The 20011-nt window shown below is 40.2% G+C and overlaps 1 protein-coding gene across 7 annotated transcripts in view; it reads right to left on the bottom strand.

Moving 5' to 3' along the window:
* The window catches only part of UQCC1 (ubiquinol-cytochrome c reductase complex assembly factor 1), a 117971-nt gene that overhangs the window by 69888 nt on the left and 28072 nt on the right, over window positions 1-20011 (bottom strand). For 6 of the 7 annotated variants that reach the window (XM_055266675.2, XM_055266674.1, XM_055266677.1 and 3 more), the window contains 3 exons: window positions 16841-16936; window positions 15030-15137; window positions 7001-7073 (listed from right to left, as the gene is read on the bottom strand). In XM_055266675.2, coding sequence (XP_055122650.1) covers window positions 7001-7073; window positions 15030-15137; window positions 16841-16936 — 277 coding nt within the window. The remainder of the gene's footprint in view (window positions 1-7000; window positions 7074-15029; window positions 15138-16840; window positions 16937-20011) is intronic. The other variant, XM_055266679.1, reaches the window with a different exon arrangement.

The following is a 20011-nucleotide window of genomic DNA, read 5'->3' as shown; positions in this document are numbered from 1 at the left end:
TAAGGTCAGGAGATCAAGACCAGCCTGGCCAACATGGCGAAACCCCGTCTCTACTAAAAATACAAAAATTAACCAGGTGTGGTGGTGGGCGCCTGTAATCCCAGCTACTGAAGAGGCTGTGGCAGGAGAATTACTTGAACCTGGGAGGCGGAGGTTGCAGTGAGCCAAGATCACGCCACTGCACTCCAGCCTGGGCAATAGAGTGAGACTCTGTCTAAAAAAAAAAAAAAGAAAAAAACCCATTGAATTTAGTCAGACCACCAGCCTTCTAGTTCCAGCCCTGTTATCAGCTTGTTATGTGGCCTTGGACAAATCACTTCTCCCCTTTGAGTCTTGGTTTTCTCACTTTGCAGAATGTGGCCTAGATGATTTCTATGGTTCCTTCTGGCTTCCGTGTGATTCTACAGTATTTTCCCTCCATGGGCTTGAATTCTGAAAAGCTAGGCAAACACTCCCTCCCTTTTTTCAGTTGGGCTCCACTGAGAAGCTTAAGTCTTTCTAGTATCCTTTTCCTGTCTTCTTTCTGTAAGGTACCCAATGTGCTATGGATATGGGTGTGCTAAATGATTTGCCCAAAAGAAATGACCAGGAGCTGGGTGCAGTGGCTCACACCTGTAATCCCAGCACTTATGGAGCCTGAGGCGGGTAGATTGCTTGGGCCCAGGAGTTTGAGACCAGCCTGGGAAACATAGTGAGACCCCGTCTCTACAAAAAAATACAAACATTAGCTGGGCATGGTGGCATGCACCTATAGTCCCAGCTACTTGGGAGGCTGAGGTGGGAAGATCACTTGAGCCAGGGAGGTGGAGGTTACAATAAGCCAAGATCGTATCACTGTACTCGAGCCTGAGTGACAGAGCAAGACCCTGTCTCAAAAAAAAAAAAAGAAAAGAAAAAGAAAAGATTAGGCAAAAAAATCAGGGATCTAGGGAGCTGCAGCTGAATAAGAAAGCATATTGTACCTACTGAAAGGCTGTTCATCACCCCCCAGAAATGACAAAACTGGGAAGGGCTTCTCCTTGGTTTCAGATCCCACAAATTAGTTCTGTGCTCAGACATCAAAGCCTCTCAATTCTCACTCAGCTAAGAAAAGCCTCCTGCTGGATGAGGGGTCTCCCACTGAATGTGCCCTCCTTACTACATAACAGGGAGAAAAGCCAGAGCAAGAGGAAGATGCAAAAAGAGAGTAAGTGGGGAATTGGGGCCCTTATGGTAGAATCTGTCCTCTGGGGCAATGACTCAAGAAAGTAGCGCTATCCTCTGCTTTTCAGCAACCATCAAGGTACATGATGTACTAAATGATAACAAAGAGGGGTCACTAGGAGATAAAACATAGGCCCAGACCCCCGTGAGGTACATTAACAGCACCAATAATAAAGAGCTGTAATTCACTGCAGGCTTACTACATGCCAGATGTTCTACTGGATTCTTTACATCCATGAGCTCAGTGAATCATTGGTATTATACCAAATTTGACAGGTAAGAAAACTGACTCAGAGAGACCAAGACAATTGCTGTTCAAGGTCATACAGCTATGAAAAGAGACACCTGAGATCAAATTCAGATCTACTGGATTTCAAACACTGTGTTCTTAATCCTGCCCTAACAGCCTCTCTAATACCACTATCAGAAAATAACTCACTAAGGGCCCATCTGCATATCAGATCTGCTGCAAGCCATGTCAATACATTATCTCACTCAATCCTCACTTTAACCCTGGAGGGAAGCATTATAATCCTCATTTTACAGATGAGGAAACAGACTCAAACTAAGTAACTTGTGGGCAGCCACAATATTAACAAGCTGGTGGCAGGGCTGCAGTTTGAATCCAAGTCTGTCACAAAGTGACACCAAAATACTTTGGTGAGCTTACTGGGAGGTGCCTAGCAGCTGTCAAGTCAACTTCCTCTCAGAGCCCAGCAGGAGGGAGCTGAAGGCTGGCCTGGCCAGCCATACAGCTATTAAGACACATGCCATCTGAGAATGGGCCAACCACCCTCCACCTAGACGAGAATAGCCCCGAGAAACTCTCAAGCCCGGATCTGAAGTTGGGTCTTTTTTGGATGCTAGAACAAAACATTAAAAAGAAAAATTTTCTTGGAAGTCTGTCTTTCAATCTGGAAAATGAAATTTGGCTGCTTCTAAAGGACAATCTGTTCAATCGCTACCTCTACATCAAAGCTTCTCAGCAGCCTCCAGGAGCCTTTCCAATATTCTCAGAGAGGGAATCAGTTCTTGGGCTGGAAAGCACAGACAGACAGGCCAGCAGCTGGACTTGGGTCACAATTTCCCCTTCTGGGGTCACCTCAGGGCTGAGGGTGGGAAAAGTGCTGGCATATGATTGAGTCCCTATACACACTGTGTCAGAACAGAAGCCCACAGGGTAAAGCCCTAAAAAGTAACGCCATTGACTGTTGACTGTGAACTACGTAAAAATACAGCAGATTCTTTAGTTCAATGAAATGCATTTAAACACTTCAAAGTTAAAACCTGCTGTAGTATTTTGCCATTATCACACTCTTGCTCCAATGCACATTCAGTGCTTTAGTTTCTGAAGCTAGGCACTTTCTTTCTTGACATCAAGTTGGATACAATTAAATAGTTCATTACTGTTATAGGGAGGCAGCATAACACAGTTGTACATTTAATGTGGGGTCAGACTGCCTGATTCAATTCTTTGACTCTACCTCTCACTCACTATGTGACACTGGCTAAAATTACTCAATTTTCTTCTCTGTAAAAATGAGAAAAACAAGATAACTGATCTTGTAAGATTTTTGTGAGAATGAGATAAGGCCTATAAAATGTTTAGCAAAATGGTTAGTATTAAGTTAGTAGGTACTCAATAAATATTCACTATTGTTGGTTTTCAGCGAATTATTTAAATAGTAGAATTGAAATTATCTTTGAAAAACCTCACTAATTATTTCACATTGTATCAGTGATAAACCTCAACCACAGACTCAGAATGTATTCATTAAGGAGCCTCCTCTCCAAAGCCTCCAGTCTCTTAAGGGTTAAAGACAAAGCAGTCTGCAGACAACACTGTGGAATTAAACAGGAGCTCTACTGATTGACCACCTCTGCTCCAAAGTGCTCTTCACAGCAGAACATCTCTAAAAGACCAGACAGCAAACCGCAGTGTACTCATCAGTGCAACATGCTCAGACAAAAGACATCCTCAAAATATCTAAGAAACAGCGGGCTGCTGAATTCTCAGGACTCCAGAAGTTAAGCCCTAAAATACCACAAGTCCAAGTGAGCAATGACCACTTTAAAAAGTACAATATTGGGAAGCAATATATATATACTGCTTTCTCTTGTTTCGTTTCTTTCTTTTTTTTTTCTGCCCAGGCTGGTCTTGAACTCCTCAGCTCAAGGGATCCTCCTGCCTTGGCTTCCCAAACTGCTAGGATTACAGGTGTGAGCCACTGCACGCAGCCCCTTTCTCTTATTTCTAACCTGTCTGGCCTACTCTTTAGAATCCAAGCCACAGGAAAGTCAGTGTAATTATTTGAAAGATATTTGTAATCTTCTGCTTCCAGATGGTATATTCCAGATTTGTTCTCTTTTTATTCACTAGCCACAGTTTGGAAGCACTTTGGTTTGATATGAAAACTTAATCTACCCACAAATGACAAAGACGGGCCACAATAGAATGTAATAAAAATGAACATGCTATAGGTCTCAAAAGGAAATTCTCAAATTGAGTCTCAGAAAACCTGAAGAGTGGCATTACTGAAAAATTTACTTTCTCCCTAGGTAACTACTTCAAAGGCTAAGCTAGGACAAAGCTCACCAACAGACACACACTATAGTTAGTATAAACATCAGTTTCCAATACTAATAGAAAATCTCACAGAGGTAGTTTGCATTTAAATATAACAAAATACAAAAAATATTAAAATGAATTACATTTTCTAATTTGCAATTACACTCATTCACAGACAATATGTTATAGTGGAGAAATCCCTGGATTTTAAAACAGACAACACAGGTTCAAGGCTTGGCTAGGCAACCCTGGGTGAGTCACTTAGCCCCTTTGAGCCTCAACTGTTTCTGAAAACAAAATAAAACAAAATGAAAACAGTAATACAAGCCCTTCCTAGCCCACAATATTTTGTAACTCCTAAATGAGACAAACGTAAAACCATACTATGTGAGTTAATAGTATAAAACAGTTATTTATAAACTTTTCTTAAGTTTTATAAGTAGTTTACAACAGGCTATGAATTGAAACATGGTATGTTAAATATGTAAAAAGTCTTATTATTCAATACTATAATATTAACTGAAGAACCTTCAGTAATGAACAGCTGGCCAAGACAAAGATATCTAGTAAATATCCTTTCAAAATAATTCTAAGAAATTTCTGAGTTATTTATTGAATCAAATATAAAATAGATATTAAACAGACATCTGAGGATAAGGGTTGTTATTGTTTTTTTGTTGTTTATTTGTTTTTTTGAGATGGAGTCTTCCTCTGTCGCCCAGGCTGGAGTGCAGTGGTGTGATCTCGACTCACTGCAACCTCTGCCTCCCGGGTTCAAGTGATTCTCCTGCCTTGGCCTCCCGAGTAGCTGGGATTAGAGGCACCCAACACCATGCCCGGCTAATTTTTTTGTATTTTTAGTAGGGAGGGAGGGTTTCACCATGTTGGTCAGGCTGGTCTCGAACTCCTGACCTCAAGTGATCTACCCGCCTCAGACTCCCAAAGTGCTGGGATTACAGGCGTGAGCCACCGCGCCCAGCCTGAGGATGAAGTTTTAAAAAGACCTGATGAAAAATACTTCACACATGGATTCAAGAAGGCACTTAAAGAAAAAAAAAAAAAACAGGCTGGGCATAGTGGCTTATGCCTGTAATCCCTGCACTTCGGAAAGCTAAGGCAGGATCACTTAAGGCCTAAGACCAGGAGTTCGAGACCAGCCTGGGCAACATAGTGAAACCCTGTCTCTACAAAAAATAAAAATAAAAAAATTACCCAGGCATAATGGCATGTGTTTGTAGTCCCAGTGACTCAGGAGGCTGAGGTGGGAGGGTTGCTTGAGCCCAGGAGTAAAAGGATGCAGTAAAAGGGCTAGAGCCACTGACTCCAGCCTAGGCAATAGAGCAAGAATGTCTCTTAAAAAAAAGAAAAAGATAAAAAGCAGTTTCTAATATTAACAGCTTCATCAGATAGAGAAAAAATATTTTTTCCTTTTGGACTAACTTATCCTAGACTAACAAAGAAGCAGGAAAATATTCTTTCCAGGTTATGAATAAAGAAGAAATGAAAGGTGGACACTAAATTGGAATTATAATTCAGTATGGTATTTTAGTTTTTGGTGTCAATCTGCTGAGACAGTAAAATAAACACAATGATTTGTATTTATTTGATTTTTAAAAACCAAAATAGGCCAGGTCCCATGGCTCACACCTGTAATCCATAACTTTGGGTTGGGAGACCAAGGCAGGTGGATCACGTGAGGCCAAGAGTTTGAGACCAGCCTGGCCAACATAGCCAAACCCTGCCTCTACTAAAAAAAATACAAAAATTAGCTGGGCATGGTGGTGCACACCTGTAGTCCCAGCTACTCAGGAGACTGAGGCACAAGAATCACTTGAAACTGGGAGGTGGAGGTAGCAGCGAGCCAAGATGGCGCCACTCCACTCCAATTTGGGCAATAGAGCAAGACCCAAAACAAGTCTCAAAAAATACGATGAAACAAAAAAATAGTTATTAAATAACCAAAACTGCACCCAGCTTTCCTCATTGTTGTGAACACAATTATATATAAATATTTGCTGCTAGAGAAAAATCTCAAATGTATACATTTAGGTGTATGCTGCTTTGAGGATGTGACTATTACCACAGAAGTACACAGCATATATTTCCTTCCAAAATCTGTGGAACTAGAAATGATTTAATCTCTCCCAATTACAAGTACCTGCTTTAATTAACTTTGTTAATAATATAACTGTTTACAGCATCAAAATTAATACTGTGATAACAATCAACTGCTTCTGATAGTCTAAACCAACAAAACCCTTTTGGAAAGCAATTTATCAATGAGGTATACATAATAAAATTATATGTGCCTTTTGACCCAATAGTCTTTTAACATGAGAAAAATCATAATTAATCCAGGATTAATTAAAACAATTAAAAATTAAAAACAAAAGAGGAATAGCTGGCCAAACGTCCATGTCAAAATGCTAAGTAAAACATCCAGAATGGGCCAGGCACAGTGGCTCACGCCTGTAATCCCAGCACTTTGGGAGGCCAAGGAGGGCGGATCACATGAGGTCAGGAGTTTGAGACCAGCCTAGCCAACGTGGTGAAACCCCATGTCAACTAAAAATACAAAAATTAGCTGGGTGTGGTGGCACATGCCTGTAATCCCAGCTATTCGGGAGGCCGAGGCAGGAAAATCGTTTGAACCTGGGAGGTGGAGAGGTGGAGGTTACACTGAGCCAAGATCGCACCACTGCACTCCAGCCTGGGCTAATAGAGCAAGACTCCCTCTCAAAAAAAAAAAAAAAAAAAAAAAAAAATCCAGACTGTAAAACAGAATATGTTTACTATGAATACTCTTATGTAAAAAGATGCATGTGTGGACAAGGGAGATAATGTCAAAGTACAGTTTGTTTCTTTTTTCAAAATAAACAAAATGTTTTATTTATAGGATCCTTTTGCTCTCTGTTTACTCTATTAAAAAAGAAAAGCAGCGGGGTACAGTGCCATGTGCTTTTAGTCCCAGCTACTATTCAGGAGGCTGAGGTGGTAGGACTGCTTGAGCCCAGGAGTTTTAGGCCAGCCCAGGCAACACAGCAAGACCGTGTCTCTAAAGAAATATATACAATAATTTTTTTGAAGAGAAAAATAGTTTGGATTATATGCTTTGTGCAGGAAAAACTGTATCACTAGGGACTAAAAAAACCTATCCTATTAAAACATAACCATAAAAATGAAATGTAGATTTGTTCTTCTTTTCAGTACTGTCAAACAATAACTTACTTAGAAAGAATTCCTCGAAGTCAGTTTTCTCCACACAGCTAGTATACATGCGCAGGGCCGCAATCTTAATCTTCTAGACAAAGAGAATAAAACCAAACTCAAGACATGACCAAGTGGACGTTCTACTTCCATTAGACATGGGTCACAGAATCTTATATTTCTTCAACTAGAAGGAAGGGTCCAAACCTCTCTCTAGGTAATTTAAACCAATATAAATGTTTTTTGTTTTCTTAGAGCTTAGCCATTCATACAGACTTCACACAATTTTCATATTTTAGGACTTTAGCATGAAAACCTCAGAAAGGCTCTTCCCATATTTAAATAAAATCTCTCATTTCCCATATTTAAATAAAATCTCTCATTTAATTCCAACCTACTTCACCACATTTGTGCCTCTAAATCACTGTTCAGCATTATCCACGTTAACTCTTTAGAATCTGAAATCCTTTATAGTAAAAAAAGTACACATCTTCTGGCCAAAATCAAAGAAATATACAAAAACCCTCAAGCCTTTAATCTTTCCTCAGAGGCACTACTATCTATTCTATAAATCTCTGGGGGATGGAGTAAGAGGTATCTTTTTTCCAGATTTTCTTTACTTTTATAGTTTGCTGATTAACACTGTGTCTGTAAATAAGGGTTGCTAATGAGTGTAAAATACAATATAAGAATCAAATTTTTACTATTCCCAAAGCACTAGGAATTCTCTTAAGCTTTTGATATGAGTGGTGGTTTTAATTTATTCACTGAGCTGTATACTTAAGATTTTTATATTACACTGTATATAAATTATGCCTTAATAAAAATAAATCTAAAAATAAATTATTTAAGAGTTGACTTATAGGTCTGAAGACCAACTCAGCACTCTAGGAACAGGTATTTTAAGGACTTTCAAAACATTTCATTAAAGATATAACTAAATAAATGAGCACTTCAACAAGGCTTCTAGAAGCTTATTTTTTCTTAAAACAACAGGGAAAGTTATAAACTCAAATATGCATAGACTAAAAACAAATGTGTACAGGCTGAGAATGACATAGCAACTGATGAAAAACCAATCTAGAATTTAGTGGAGCTATGATATTAAGGTTTAAAGTCACCAAGAACATACTATACTCAAAACTATATAATGTTCATATTTTTCTATATTCTGTAGAGTTAAAGCAAGTGTCTCTGATGGGTAGAAATACCCATAACAAATTAAGGAATGATTACGTCTCTGACTGTAATTAAGATATTTTATTTACTGACTTGAGGTCTGTCATGTTTTTAAGAGCTTCCAGTCTAAAGTTAATACAGGGGAAAATAGGACATATAGAAATAGACAAATAAAAATCAGATATCCCTATCTGGGGAGTAAATCAGCATTAGAAGCCCACATTTAAACAAAACCCATGGTGAAACACTAGAAAAGAAAAGCAAATTAAACCTAAAAGCAAGCAGAAAGAATGATATAGTAAAGAGCAGAAATCAACAAAACTGAAACAGAAAAATAAAATATAGAAAATCCAAGCCAGGCCAGGCATGGTGGCTCATGCCTGTAATCCCCGCACTTTGGGAGGCCGAGACAGGCAGATCGGCTGAGCCCAGGAGTTGGAGACCAACCTGGGAAACATGGCAAAACGTTTCCATCTCTACCAAAAATACAAAAATTAGCTGGCCATGGTGGTGTGTGCCTATAGTCCCAGCTACTCAGGAGGCTGAGGTAGGAGGCTGAGCCTGGAAGGCGGAGGTTGCAGCAAGCTGATATCACACCACTGCACTCCAGCCTGGGTGACAGAGCTGGACCTTGACTGAAAAAAAAAGGAAAATTGAAGCCAAAGCTGTTTCTTTAAAAATATCAATAAAATTAGGTTGGGCGTGGTGGCTCACCCACCCGGCTCACTAATCCCAGCACTTTGGGAGGCCAAGACAGGAAGATCAACTGAGGTCGGGATTTCGAGACCAGCCTGGCCAACATGGTGAAACCCCGTCTCTACTAAAAATACAAAAATTAGCCAGGCATGGTGGCAGGCGCCTGTAATCCCAGTTACTCCAGAGGCTGAGACAGGAGAATCGCTTGAACCTGGGAGGGAGAGGCTGCAGTGAGCCAAGATCGTGCCACTGCACTCCAGCCTGGGTGACAGAGCAAGACTCTGCCTCAAAAAAAAAAAAAAAATCAATAAAATTGATAACCTATAAAACTGATCAAGGAAAAAGAAAAGCCCAAAACACATAAGATAAAAATTTTCAATATCAGGAATCAGAGAGCAGACATCACTACATATCCTAAAGACATTAAAAGGATAATAAGGGAATCCTAGAACAACTTTAATCCAATGAATGTGATTACTTAGATGAAATGGACAAATTCCTTGAAAGATACAAACTATCAAAGCTCACTAAAATAAATAACATGAACAGTCTTGTATCTATTAAAGAAATTGGATTTGTGGTTAAAAACCTTCCCACAATGCAAACTGCAGACCCAGATAGCATCACTAGAGAACTGTACTGGACATCTAAAGAAATGTTATGAAATCAGCCGGGCGCGGTGGCTCACGCCTGTAATCCCAGCACTTAGGGAGGCTGAGGTGGGCAGATCACGAGGTCAAGAAATTGAGACCATCCTGGCCAACATGGTGAAACTCCATCTCTACTAAATATACAAAAATTAGCTAGGCGTGGTGGTGCGCGCCTGTAGTCCCAGGCTGAGGCAGAAGAATCTCTTGAACCCAGGAGGCAGAGGTTGCAGTGAGCCGAGTGTGCCACTGCACTCCAGCCTGGTGACAGAGTGAGACTCCATCTCAAAACAAAAAAAAGAAAAGAAAAAGAAAAAAAAGAAATGTTATGAAATCTACACAAACTCTGCCAGAAAACAAGAAGAAAGAATATTTCCCAGCTCATTCAATAAGGCCAACCTTATCCTGATATCAAAACCAAAGTCATTAGGAGAAAACAAAACTACAGAACAATAGCCTTCATGAACATAGATCATAGATGGAAAATTCCTTAAGAAAATATTTTAAAATTAAATCCATCAATATTTTTAAAAGGATAATATATCATAATCAAGTGAAGTTTATCCCAGGAATGCAAAGATAATTCAACACTGACAAAACAATCAGTTTCACCATATCAACAGACAAAAAAAAAGCCCGTTTAATTTTGTTAACACTTGCAGTTCTAGGAAGTATCTGACCACAGAACACATCTTGGGAAGCACTGGTCTGTGCCATTACCAAACTAATGATAATCTAATAATACCATGATCCTAATAATTTGGCCTTGACAGGCCTACTCCTATCCTTAAGACAGGGAGTTCAGGACATCTGCCCTAGCTCCTCACTTCATCCAATAATTCACTGAGTACATAACTCAGTGCCTGGCACTGATCTACATGATGAGAATAGAGCAGTGGACAAAACAGACAAAAATCTCTGCTCTCATGGAGCTTACAGCCCAGTTCAGCTATAGACAAGTATGTAACTTTAAAATTTCTAATCATCTATTTCTTGATTTTTTTTAACCTTGTAATCTCCTTCAGATTCCTATACATAAAGTCCTGGGTTCATAATTAATCACCTTGCCTGGAGACTTGCCTTCAAGGCCCAAAGCCCAAGTCTTTCCTTGAGAAGGAAGCTTCCCCAACAACACGTTTGTGAGAAAGCATTCATCACAAACAATGAAGACTTCATCAGATTGGCCAGAGTATGTTTTCAGTGCTCATGCTATGGCAATCAGGAGCATTTTATAGTTCTTCACTTTTCCTGCTGCAAGGCCAAGCCTTTATACTTGGGTGAGCCATTTTCCTGGACAAATCTCTAAAGCAAGTCTCTAAAGACTATCACACAGAGACTGGAAATAATAACTTGAGGAAAGAACCTCTTCAAGAATCATGCACTGATCTGAGTTAAGGAGGTAGGGGGACTGAATTTTCTTTTCTTTTCTTTTTTTTTTTTTTTTTTGAGACAAAGTCTTTGTTGCCCAGGCTGGAGTGCAGTGGCGCGATCTTGGCTCACTGCAAGCTCCGCCTCCCAGGTTCACGCCATTCTCCTGCCTCAGCCTCTCCGAGTAGCTGGGACTACAGGCGCCCGCCACAATGCCTGGCTAATTTTTTGTATTTTTAGTAGAAACAGGGTTTGACCGTGGTCTCGATCTCCTGACCTCGTGATCCGCCCGCCTTGGCCTCCCAAAGAGCTGGGATTACAAGCGTGAGCCACCGCGCCCGGCCGGGGGGCTGAATTTTCAACTAGTCAATACAAGTTGTTCTGGTCCTTGGATGAATTCATATTTATTTCATTTTAACTTTAGAAGACTTCATCAGTCATCTTTTACTTGAGTAAAAGAGAGGCACCTTGAACAGCTTTAGGAAATGAAAACCTGCTCTCCCACGAACTAATGCATTTTTTAACATCCTACATGATGAAAAACAAATCTAGTAAAAGGCTTGCATTAACAGCTATGTAAGAGTTTGAAAGGGCCTGGCAAGCTCACGCCTGTAATCCCAGCACTTTGAGAGGCGGGCGGATCACTAGGTCAGGAGTTCTGAGACCAGCCTGGCCAAGAGACCAGGCTGGCCAATATGATGAAACCCCATCTCTACTAAAAATACAAAAATTAGCTGCGTGTGGTGGCAGGCACCTGTAATCCCAGCTACTTGGGAGGCTGAGGCAGGAGAATTGCTTGAACTCTGGAGGCAGAGGTTGCAGTGAGCCGAGATCACGCCACTGCACTCCAGCCTGGGCGACAGAGCAAGACTCCAACTCAAAAAAAATAAAAAAGAGTTAGAAGGGTTTTTTAAATCATTTGAACCTTCTTTCGTCTACTGGAAATCCTTCTACAGCATTCTTGATTCACAGTCAACCATCTGGGCCTCTGTTCAAACAAGACCAATGACCTTGTAAGGCTACCTGTCCCACCAGAGGACAATTCTTGTTAGATTCTTATTTTGCCAAACTTAAAATCTGCTTCATGTAACATTCATTGAAAATTATTCTGCCCACTGGAATACCTTCTTTTTTTCACATTTGCCCCTCAAATACCTGAGAAGAATCATCCTGTATTCTCTTTTCCAGGCTAAGCATCCCTATTTCCTTCAACCATTCTTAACGATTTCTGAAGTTTTCATAAGGCTCACTGCCTACCTCTGAATACATTCCAGTTTGTCAGTGTCCTTCAGAGTAGGAATAACTTTTTGGCTTAATGCTAATATGGAAACCTATTCTATGGCATGTGGCTGAGTTGGGTAACTATTGTCCTTATCTCACCTGATACTGCATACAAAGATAATTTTTAAAAATGATGATTCCAAGATACTCAAATAGGTAAGGGAAAGCTACATTTAAGATCCTAAATATGATTATAGAACATGGGAATAATACATGAAAACATTAAAGAAAAAGATAGAGAAAAGATAGCTGATACTGCTGATGTGGACAGACATGCAGGTATTTTACTCCCTAATCAAATACATGTGAGAACACAAAACAAATAATTTTGCCAGTGCAATCCAATACAAGTGCATTGATTTGAGTCAACATGGCTGAAAACGGTTCTGTTTTTCAAAATGAAAAGTTACACATACATTTTCACATCTCAATTACACTAGAATGTCATACTTTGATATTGTGATGTAACAAATTTTAAAATGAAGGTTATAGGCTGGGCACAGTGGCTCATTCCTATAATCCCAGCACTTTGGGAGGCCAAGGCAGGCGGAATCACTTGAGGTCAGGAGTTCGAGACCAGGCTGGCCCAACATGGTGAAACCCCATCTCTACTAAAAATACAAAAGTCAGCCAGGTGTGGTGGCATGCGCCTGTAGTCCCAGCTACTTAGGAGGCTGAGGCAGGAAAATCGCTTGAACCTGGGAGGCGGAGGTTACAGTAGGCTGAGATCACGCTACTGTACTCCAGCCTGGGTGACAGAGTGAGACTCTGTCTCAAAAAAAATAAAATTAAAAGAAAATAAAATAAAATGAAGGTTATAGAAAGTACACACCATCATATCACAAGAGTTTTAAAATGCAAACATTAGGGATTTAGTTGATGTCACAAGGGAACCAAGAAAAATCAGAGGCTAACTTAGGCTAAAAGAGTGAAGGAATTTTCCTGATGATTTAGTAATCCTCCAAATGATAGCAATTTTCTCTCTAGAATCATTAAAAAACAGCCTAGACAATACATATGGTAGCAACCAAGTGGAACCCAATCACCAAGAAATGAATAAAACTGTAAATGTTTCTTTTCTTTTTTTTGTTTTGACTTCCCTCTTAATTTCTAATTTTCAAACAAAACATATACTTTAAGTTTGTAAATCCAAATGCCATAAGCATAATATTTTTTTAATAAGGGAAAAGATTCTGGTTAAAAACATTACCAAGTATATCAACAATTATCAAGTGTCAAAAATTAAGATATTAAAAAATACAACTTTAAAGAACATAACTAATATTTCGTTGGCAATTAAGAAGATACTTCATAACCTTAGGGACTCAAGAACATCAGTATTTGTGTTCTTTCTATATTTTTTCAAAGCCCCTTAAAAACAAAATGCTTGAGGAATTACTGTTCACTTTTCAGAATTCAGGTAAAAGAGTAATTATAGAGAGAAGCTCGTATTTGCTGTAGTGAGAATTGTTAGGAAGAGAACCAGACACCATAAGAAGAAACCACAAGTAGAAGTCTATAATAAAATTGAAATTCTAATTTGAATCCAACTTGTTAAAATGGTGTAACTGGCATTACTTGGTTGTTCTCAGTAAAGCTTTCATATTTTCTAGAAAAATCTTCCCTACTGCTTTGAGTGGGCTTGCTTTGACTTATGACTGATTAGGCTTACCCAATATTCCAGCAACCCTGAAAGGCAATAAAAGGCACTTCTGCCATAGTAAAAGAGAGAAATGGTATTACAGGTTGAGTATTCCTTATCTGAAACGTGTGGAAACAGCATGTTTTGAATTTTGGATTTGGGGGAATTTTGGATTCTTTGCATTATACTTACCAGCTGAGCATCCCAAATCCAAAAACCCAAAATGTTCCAATGAGCATTTCCCTGGGGCATCATGTCTAAAAACTCCAAATGTTTTAGATTTTGAATACCCAATTTTCCAATTTGGGATGCTCAACCTATTCTAGGAGATAAGTGGGCTGAGAAGAACTGAATTGCTGAGGTTTTATTTCTATAATTGGTTAGAGGTATTATTATAACAGCCCAGGGGCAGTATGAATCTGAGGCAGAGGGAACATTCATTCATTTATAGCCACTACTATTATAAGAGATAATGTGCTAGGCCAAGAGTTGACTGGGAGTGACATAGCTAACAAATATCCCTCCATAATAAGAATTACAATAGATCGTGGGCTTAATTAGTTAATAAAAAGATGATTAGTAAAATTTTAATGAAAATCTCTTATAAAATATGGGTCCATCAGAAAGTAATGCTTCCTTAAGAATGTTGCCCATCAGAACATTTGGCCCATCTGACCCCTCAGAAGTCATCCATATGGCATACCACGCAGCAAGGGCCTGGAAAGCCCAGTCTTGTTGCCATGCCTGCTACTATGAGATGCTTCTAAGGAATCAGGTGGAGGGACTAGTTCAGCCCCACATGTTGTATAGATCTGACTGGAAGCATCAAGGGATTGTGGCACGTGGGCAGAGATATTTTGAAGAAGTTCTTAGGATAATGTATGGACCTTGAGAGCTTACTTGGAGGTTCTGGCAGGGGAGTACAGCTACTCATATACCCTTGATCAAAGAATGGTCCTCCTCTATTGGAGAAGGTCATCCTCTTCAATCAAGAACACAGCTTCAAAAAGGTCGCACATGGAATGGTCAGGGAGGAAGGGGACACCTGCCTACCCAGCCAGATCAGCCGAATCAACCCTGGTGATCAATGAGGTGACAGATGTCACAGCCAGATCGTCCTCACATCCAAAATAATGTATGAATTCCATGAAAGCAAAGCAGAAGCTTTAAAAAATCTATGAGGAGCAGAAAGCACAATGCTTAAAAGGAAAAATGAGAAGAACTTAAAGGACTTTACCCATTTACTGTATTTCAAAGGTCCCGTGAATCCCATGGCTTCTATTATCTTTGTGAAAGCACCAACCTTCTCCTCAACAGGCTGTGGGGAATCTTTGGTAGTAGAAAGCTGATTAACCAAAAAGAAAGAAACTAAAATTAGTTGGAAAAAATTTTTAATAGAATGCTTTTTTCCTCATCAGGTCTGAGAGCGTTTTTTTTTTTTTAATACAGTCAGGGTCTCCTCCCTTCACCCAGGCTAAAGTGAAGTGGCACAATCACAGCTCACTGCAGCCTCAAACTTCTGGGCTCAAGTGATCCTCCTGCCTCAGCCTCCCAAGTAGCTAGGATTACACGTGCACGCCATCACACCAAGTCAATTTTTAAAATTTTCTGTGGAGGTGGGGTCCACAGCCTGTTGTTCTCTGGAGAGGGGGGTCCATAGCCTATTGCCTAGGCTGGTCTCAAACTCCTGGCCTCAAGCAATCTTCCTGCTTCAGCCTTCCCAAATGCTGGGATTACAGGTGTGAGCCACCATGCTTGGGCTGAGGGCATTTTTATTGCTTAGATTTTTGTTTTCACCTACAATTTTTAATTTTCATTTTTTTAAGCATCTTTATCATTCAATGAAAACACATTTGGAACTGTACCTAATAGATGCCTTCCAAATTTCAGAGCAAGACATGCCTACCTCATTGACTGTATGTCTATTATCCCATATCTAGCAGATGACAGATGTGGGGTATTAGAATAAAAGTTCTATCAAAAAAAGGACTTTTAAAAGGAAATCTTGACCCCCATCTCCCAAGAACAATTCTGAGAAGTAAAACATTCTATGCTGACTGATGTAATAGGAAAAGGAAAAAAAAAAATACTGCCTGAAAGCAGTCAAAAGTTATTCAAAACTGCAATCAAGCACCGAATGTTTTTAAACTCTTGCATTTTTTAGTAAAGATATCACAAATTTTATTAATGACTACAGAAAATACGGGTCTTGTAGTTTGCAAATAACCTCCAAGGAAAGTCTGTTCTAATGTTAACCCTCTCCAAGCAAAGGCAAGCTATCTAACCAATAAAAAATTATCCAAAAGTTAAATATCACTTTATTTTTAACATGTAAAAAATTCATACATTTTCCTCTTAAGTGTTTTCCAGACACGACAGTGGAAGAAACACAGGACATAGCCTCAGAAGGCTTAGGTCCAAATATTCAGGCTGGCACGGTGGCTCACACCTATAATCTCAGTAATCCCAGTACTTTGGGAGGCCGAGGTGGCAGGATCACCTAAGCCCAGGAGTTCAAGGCAGTAGTGAGCCATGATCATGCCACTGTACTCCACCAGGGTAACAGAGCAAGACCTCATCTGTTAAAAAAAAATTTTTTAAACAATCCCAGCACTTAGGGAGGCTGAGGCAGGAGGATCAATTGAAGCCAGGAATTTGAGACCAACCTAGGTAACAAAACGGGACACTGGGCTCTACAAAAATTTAAAAATTGGCAGTACACAGTGGTGCATGCCAGTAAGTCTCAGCTATTCAGAAGGCTGAGGCAGGAGGATAGCTTGAGTTTGGGAGTTCGAAACTACAGTGAGCTATGATGGCACCACTCTACTCTAGCCTGGGTGACAGAGCAACACCTTGTCCCTGAAAAAAAAAAAATTCATTTTGTCTGCCACTTACTTACCATCCTCGTGACCTTGGGCAAGTCACTTTACCCCCTGAGCCTCACCTTCTGCATTTGCTAAAACTCACCTAGCTAACAATTTTGTTGAGATCCAAAGAACACCTGTGTGAAAGCACTCTATAAACATAGAATGCACTGATAATTCTCACCTTACGTGTGGTGTGATACTTCCTATTCAGCTGTATGTCTATTCCAGGAATCTGTTCTGATCCACCACATGCTCGGGACCGGCTCATCTGGGGCCACTGAAGAATAAAAACACAGATCTATGCAACACTGAGCACTTATGGGGTTAATCTGAGCAGAGCTGTTTCAAAGTAAAGACTATAGGATCTTTCCAACCTTACTTAGCCCACTTCCCAGTGATCAGCTCACCAAGAAGACCCAAGATCAGCACCTAGAAGGGTGTCTAGTACATGGTAGATGCCCAAGAAATATCTGTTGAATATCTGAAGAAATAAAAGAATTTGGGCCAGGCACAATAGCTCACACCTGTAATTCCAACACTTTGGGAGGTCAAGGTGAGAGGATTGCTTGAGGCCAGAGGTTTAAGACTCAGCCTGGGGAACATAGCAAGACTCTATTTCTACAGTTTTTTTTTTTTTTAATTGGCTAGGTGTGGTGGTGCATGCCTATAGTCCCAGCTGCTTGGGAGGCTGAGGTGGGAGGATCACTTGAGCCCAGGAGATCGAGGCTGCAGGGAGCTATGATCACACCACTGCACTTCAACCTGGGCAACACAGCAAGAGGAAGACCCTGTTTGTAAAAAAAAAAACAAACAAACAAAAAAAGAGAGAGTGAATTCAAAGGCCAGGTGGCGTGGCTCACACCTGTAATCCCAGCACTTTCGGAGGCCGAGGTGGGTGGATCACTTGAGGTCAGGAGTTCGAGAGCCTGACCAATATGGTGAAACCCCATCTCTACTAAAAATACAAAAAATTAGCCAAGTGTGGTGGCACGCGCCCATAATCCCAGTTACTCAGGAGGCTGAGGCAGGAGAATAGCTTGAACCCAGGAGGCGGAGGTTGCAGTGAACCAATATCAGGCCACTGCACTCCAGCCTGGGCAACACAGCAAGAATCGGTCTCAAAAGAAAGAATTCAGCCCTGGAAACCTCGAACTACATCTAAGTCAACTCTAGGAAACAGAATTGTATTATCTATTTAAATATGGGCAGCAGGGCAGTATATGGGGAAAAAAAATAAAGACACCAGACACTTTTAGGTTTAAAACCTGCTTCTGTCACCTACAACAAGCTCAGTGGCCATGGAAAACTTACTGAACCTCAGTTGCAGTAAGGATGAAAGAAGATAAGATATATAAAGTGCCTTTCACAAAATAGGCACTCAATAAATAGCAGAAGTTTCCATCATCACTATCATCACCAACACTATTGTTTGGATCACAATCGCCACCTTTTTTATGTTCACATTGCATTTAAAAGCAATTTGGCAATAAAATAGCCATTATTATGTGCCAGATACTATACAGAATGAAAACTGGGAAGAAAGTCCACTAGGGAGATGGTTAATTAAAGTTCAGTCACTCAGTGGAAAATCAGGTATCCACTGAGGGTTTTTTGTTTTGTTTTGTTTTTGTTGTCTTGTTTTTGTTTTTTGAGACAAGGTCTGGCTCTATTGCCCAGGCTGGAGTGGAATGGCGCAATCTCAGCTCACTGCAACCTCCACCTCCTGGGCTCAAGCAATTCTCCTGCCTCAGCCTCCTGAGTTGCTGGGACTTCTGTCATCACACCCTGCTGATTTTTGTATTTTTGTAGAGACAGTGTCTCCCTATGTTGCCCAGGCTGGCCTCAAACTCCTGGGCTCAAGTGAGTGATCTTCCTGCCTTGAACTCCCAAAATGCCTTGAACTCCCAAAATGAACTCCCAAAATGGGACTACAGGCATGAGCCTGGGTGCCTGGCTGGGATTTTTTTTTTTTAATAGACTTTTTTTTTTTTTTTTTTTTTTTTACAGCAGTCTTAGGCTTATAGCAAAACTGCCTGGAAAGGGCAGAGTTCCCACATACCCCTTCCCCCACATGCACAGCCTCCCCCACCATCAACATCCCCACACCAGAGTGGTGCATTTGATACAAAGAACGAACCTACACTGACACATCATCATCACTCAGAGTGCACAGTTTACTTAGAGATTATTATTATTGTTAGCAACATGAAAAATGCTTATAATATGTATAAAATTATAGGTAAAACATGACTACATAGACTGCATATGGGCAAGTTTAGAAAGAACACACAAGAAACCAAAGAGTTATTTTGTTAAGTTAGAATTATGGATAAATTTAAGAATCTATAGCCAAAATAATTCTGGCAAAAAAAAAAAAAATCTAGTTTCCAAACTCTCACTAATGCTATATTACCTTTACAATAAAAAGGGGTGAGAGGGAGCAGGAAGAGGACTGACTCTTCAATTCTGGTTTATTCCAAGAAGAAATGGAACACATGGAATGAAAATGATTTTTTTTCTTTAACCCTAACGAAGAAAAAATAGAATTTCTAATTGTGGAATGTTACTATTTACTTTTCTTTCCAAACGAGGATATTAAAAGATTAGTCAGGATTCTTCTGGTCAGTCCCAAGGACACTTAGGCTTTAATTCATAAGTATCAAGCAGGCTTTGTAAAACACAGACTAAACACAGAACACCTCCCCATTACATCACATACATCAATGCAATGGTCCACCTAAAACACAAAGCACTTAAACTGGTTCAAAGAACACAGCCAACAGCAGTTTCCACAAGCTGTGCTTTGGGCTGGGTCCTCTTCTATTAGGTTCTATTAGAACCTTCTTTTTCCTCACAGCTCCAGGAGTAACCAGTGGATTCCTTCTGTGGCTGTCCTACCATCTACTGTATTTCTATCCTACCATTAGCTAACATTTCACACTATATTGAACTACTAAAGTACCTATGTATCTAGTATCAAGGACAACATCTAGTTTCTCCACACCTACACACTTATAAACACACACATTTACTTTTTTGTACTACCCACTCTTGTCCTTGCACTTCCTGCAAAAAATTCACTCAACCCTTAAAGACCTCAATTTTTCCTTTGCTTAGATTAAAAAATATCAATAGGCTGGGCGTGGTGGCTGACGCCTGTAATCCCAACACTTCGGGAGGCCGAGGCGGGAGGGTTGCCTGAGTCCAGGAGTTAGAGACCAGCCTGGGCAACATGGTAAATCACCATCTCTACCCCTCTCCAAAAAAACACAAAAATTAACCAGGCATGGTGGCGTGTGCCTGTAATCCCAGCTACTCAGGAGGCTGAGGCAGGAGAATTGTTTGAACCCAG

Source organism: Symphalangus syndactylus, chromosome 24 (assembly GCF_028878055.3).
Source record: "Symphalangus syndactylus isolate Jambi chromosome 24, NHGRI_mSymSyn1-v2.1_pri, whole genome shotgun sequence".
NCBI lineage: Eukaryota > Metazoa > Chordata > Mammalia > Primates > Hylobatidae > Symphalangus > Symphalangus syndactylus.
Note: the sequence above shows the minus strand (reverse complement) of the source record. Positions and strands in the feature narration are given on the sequence as shown.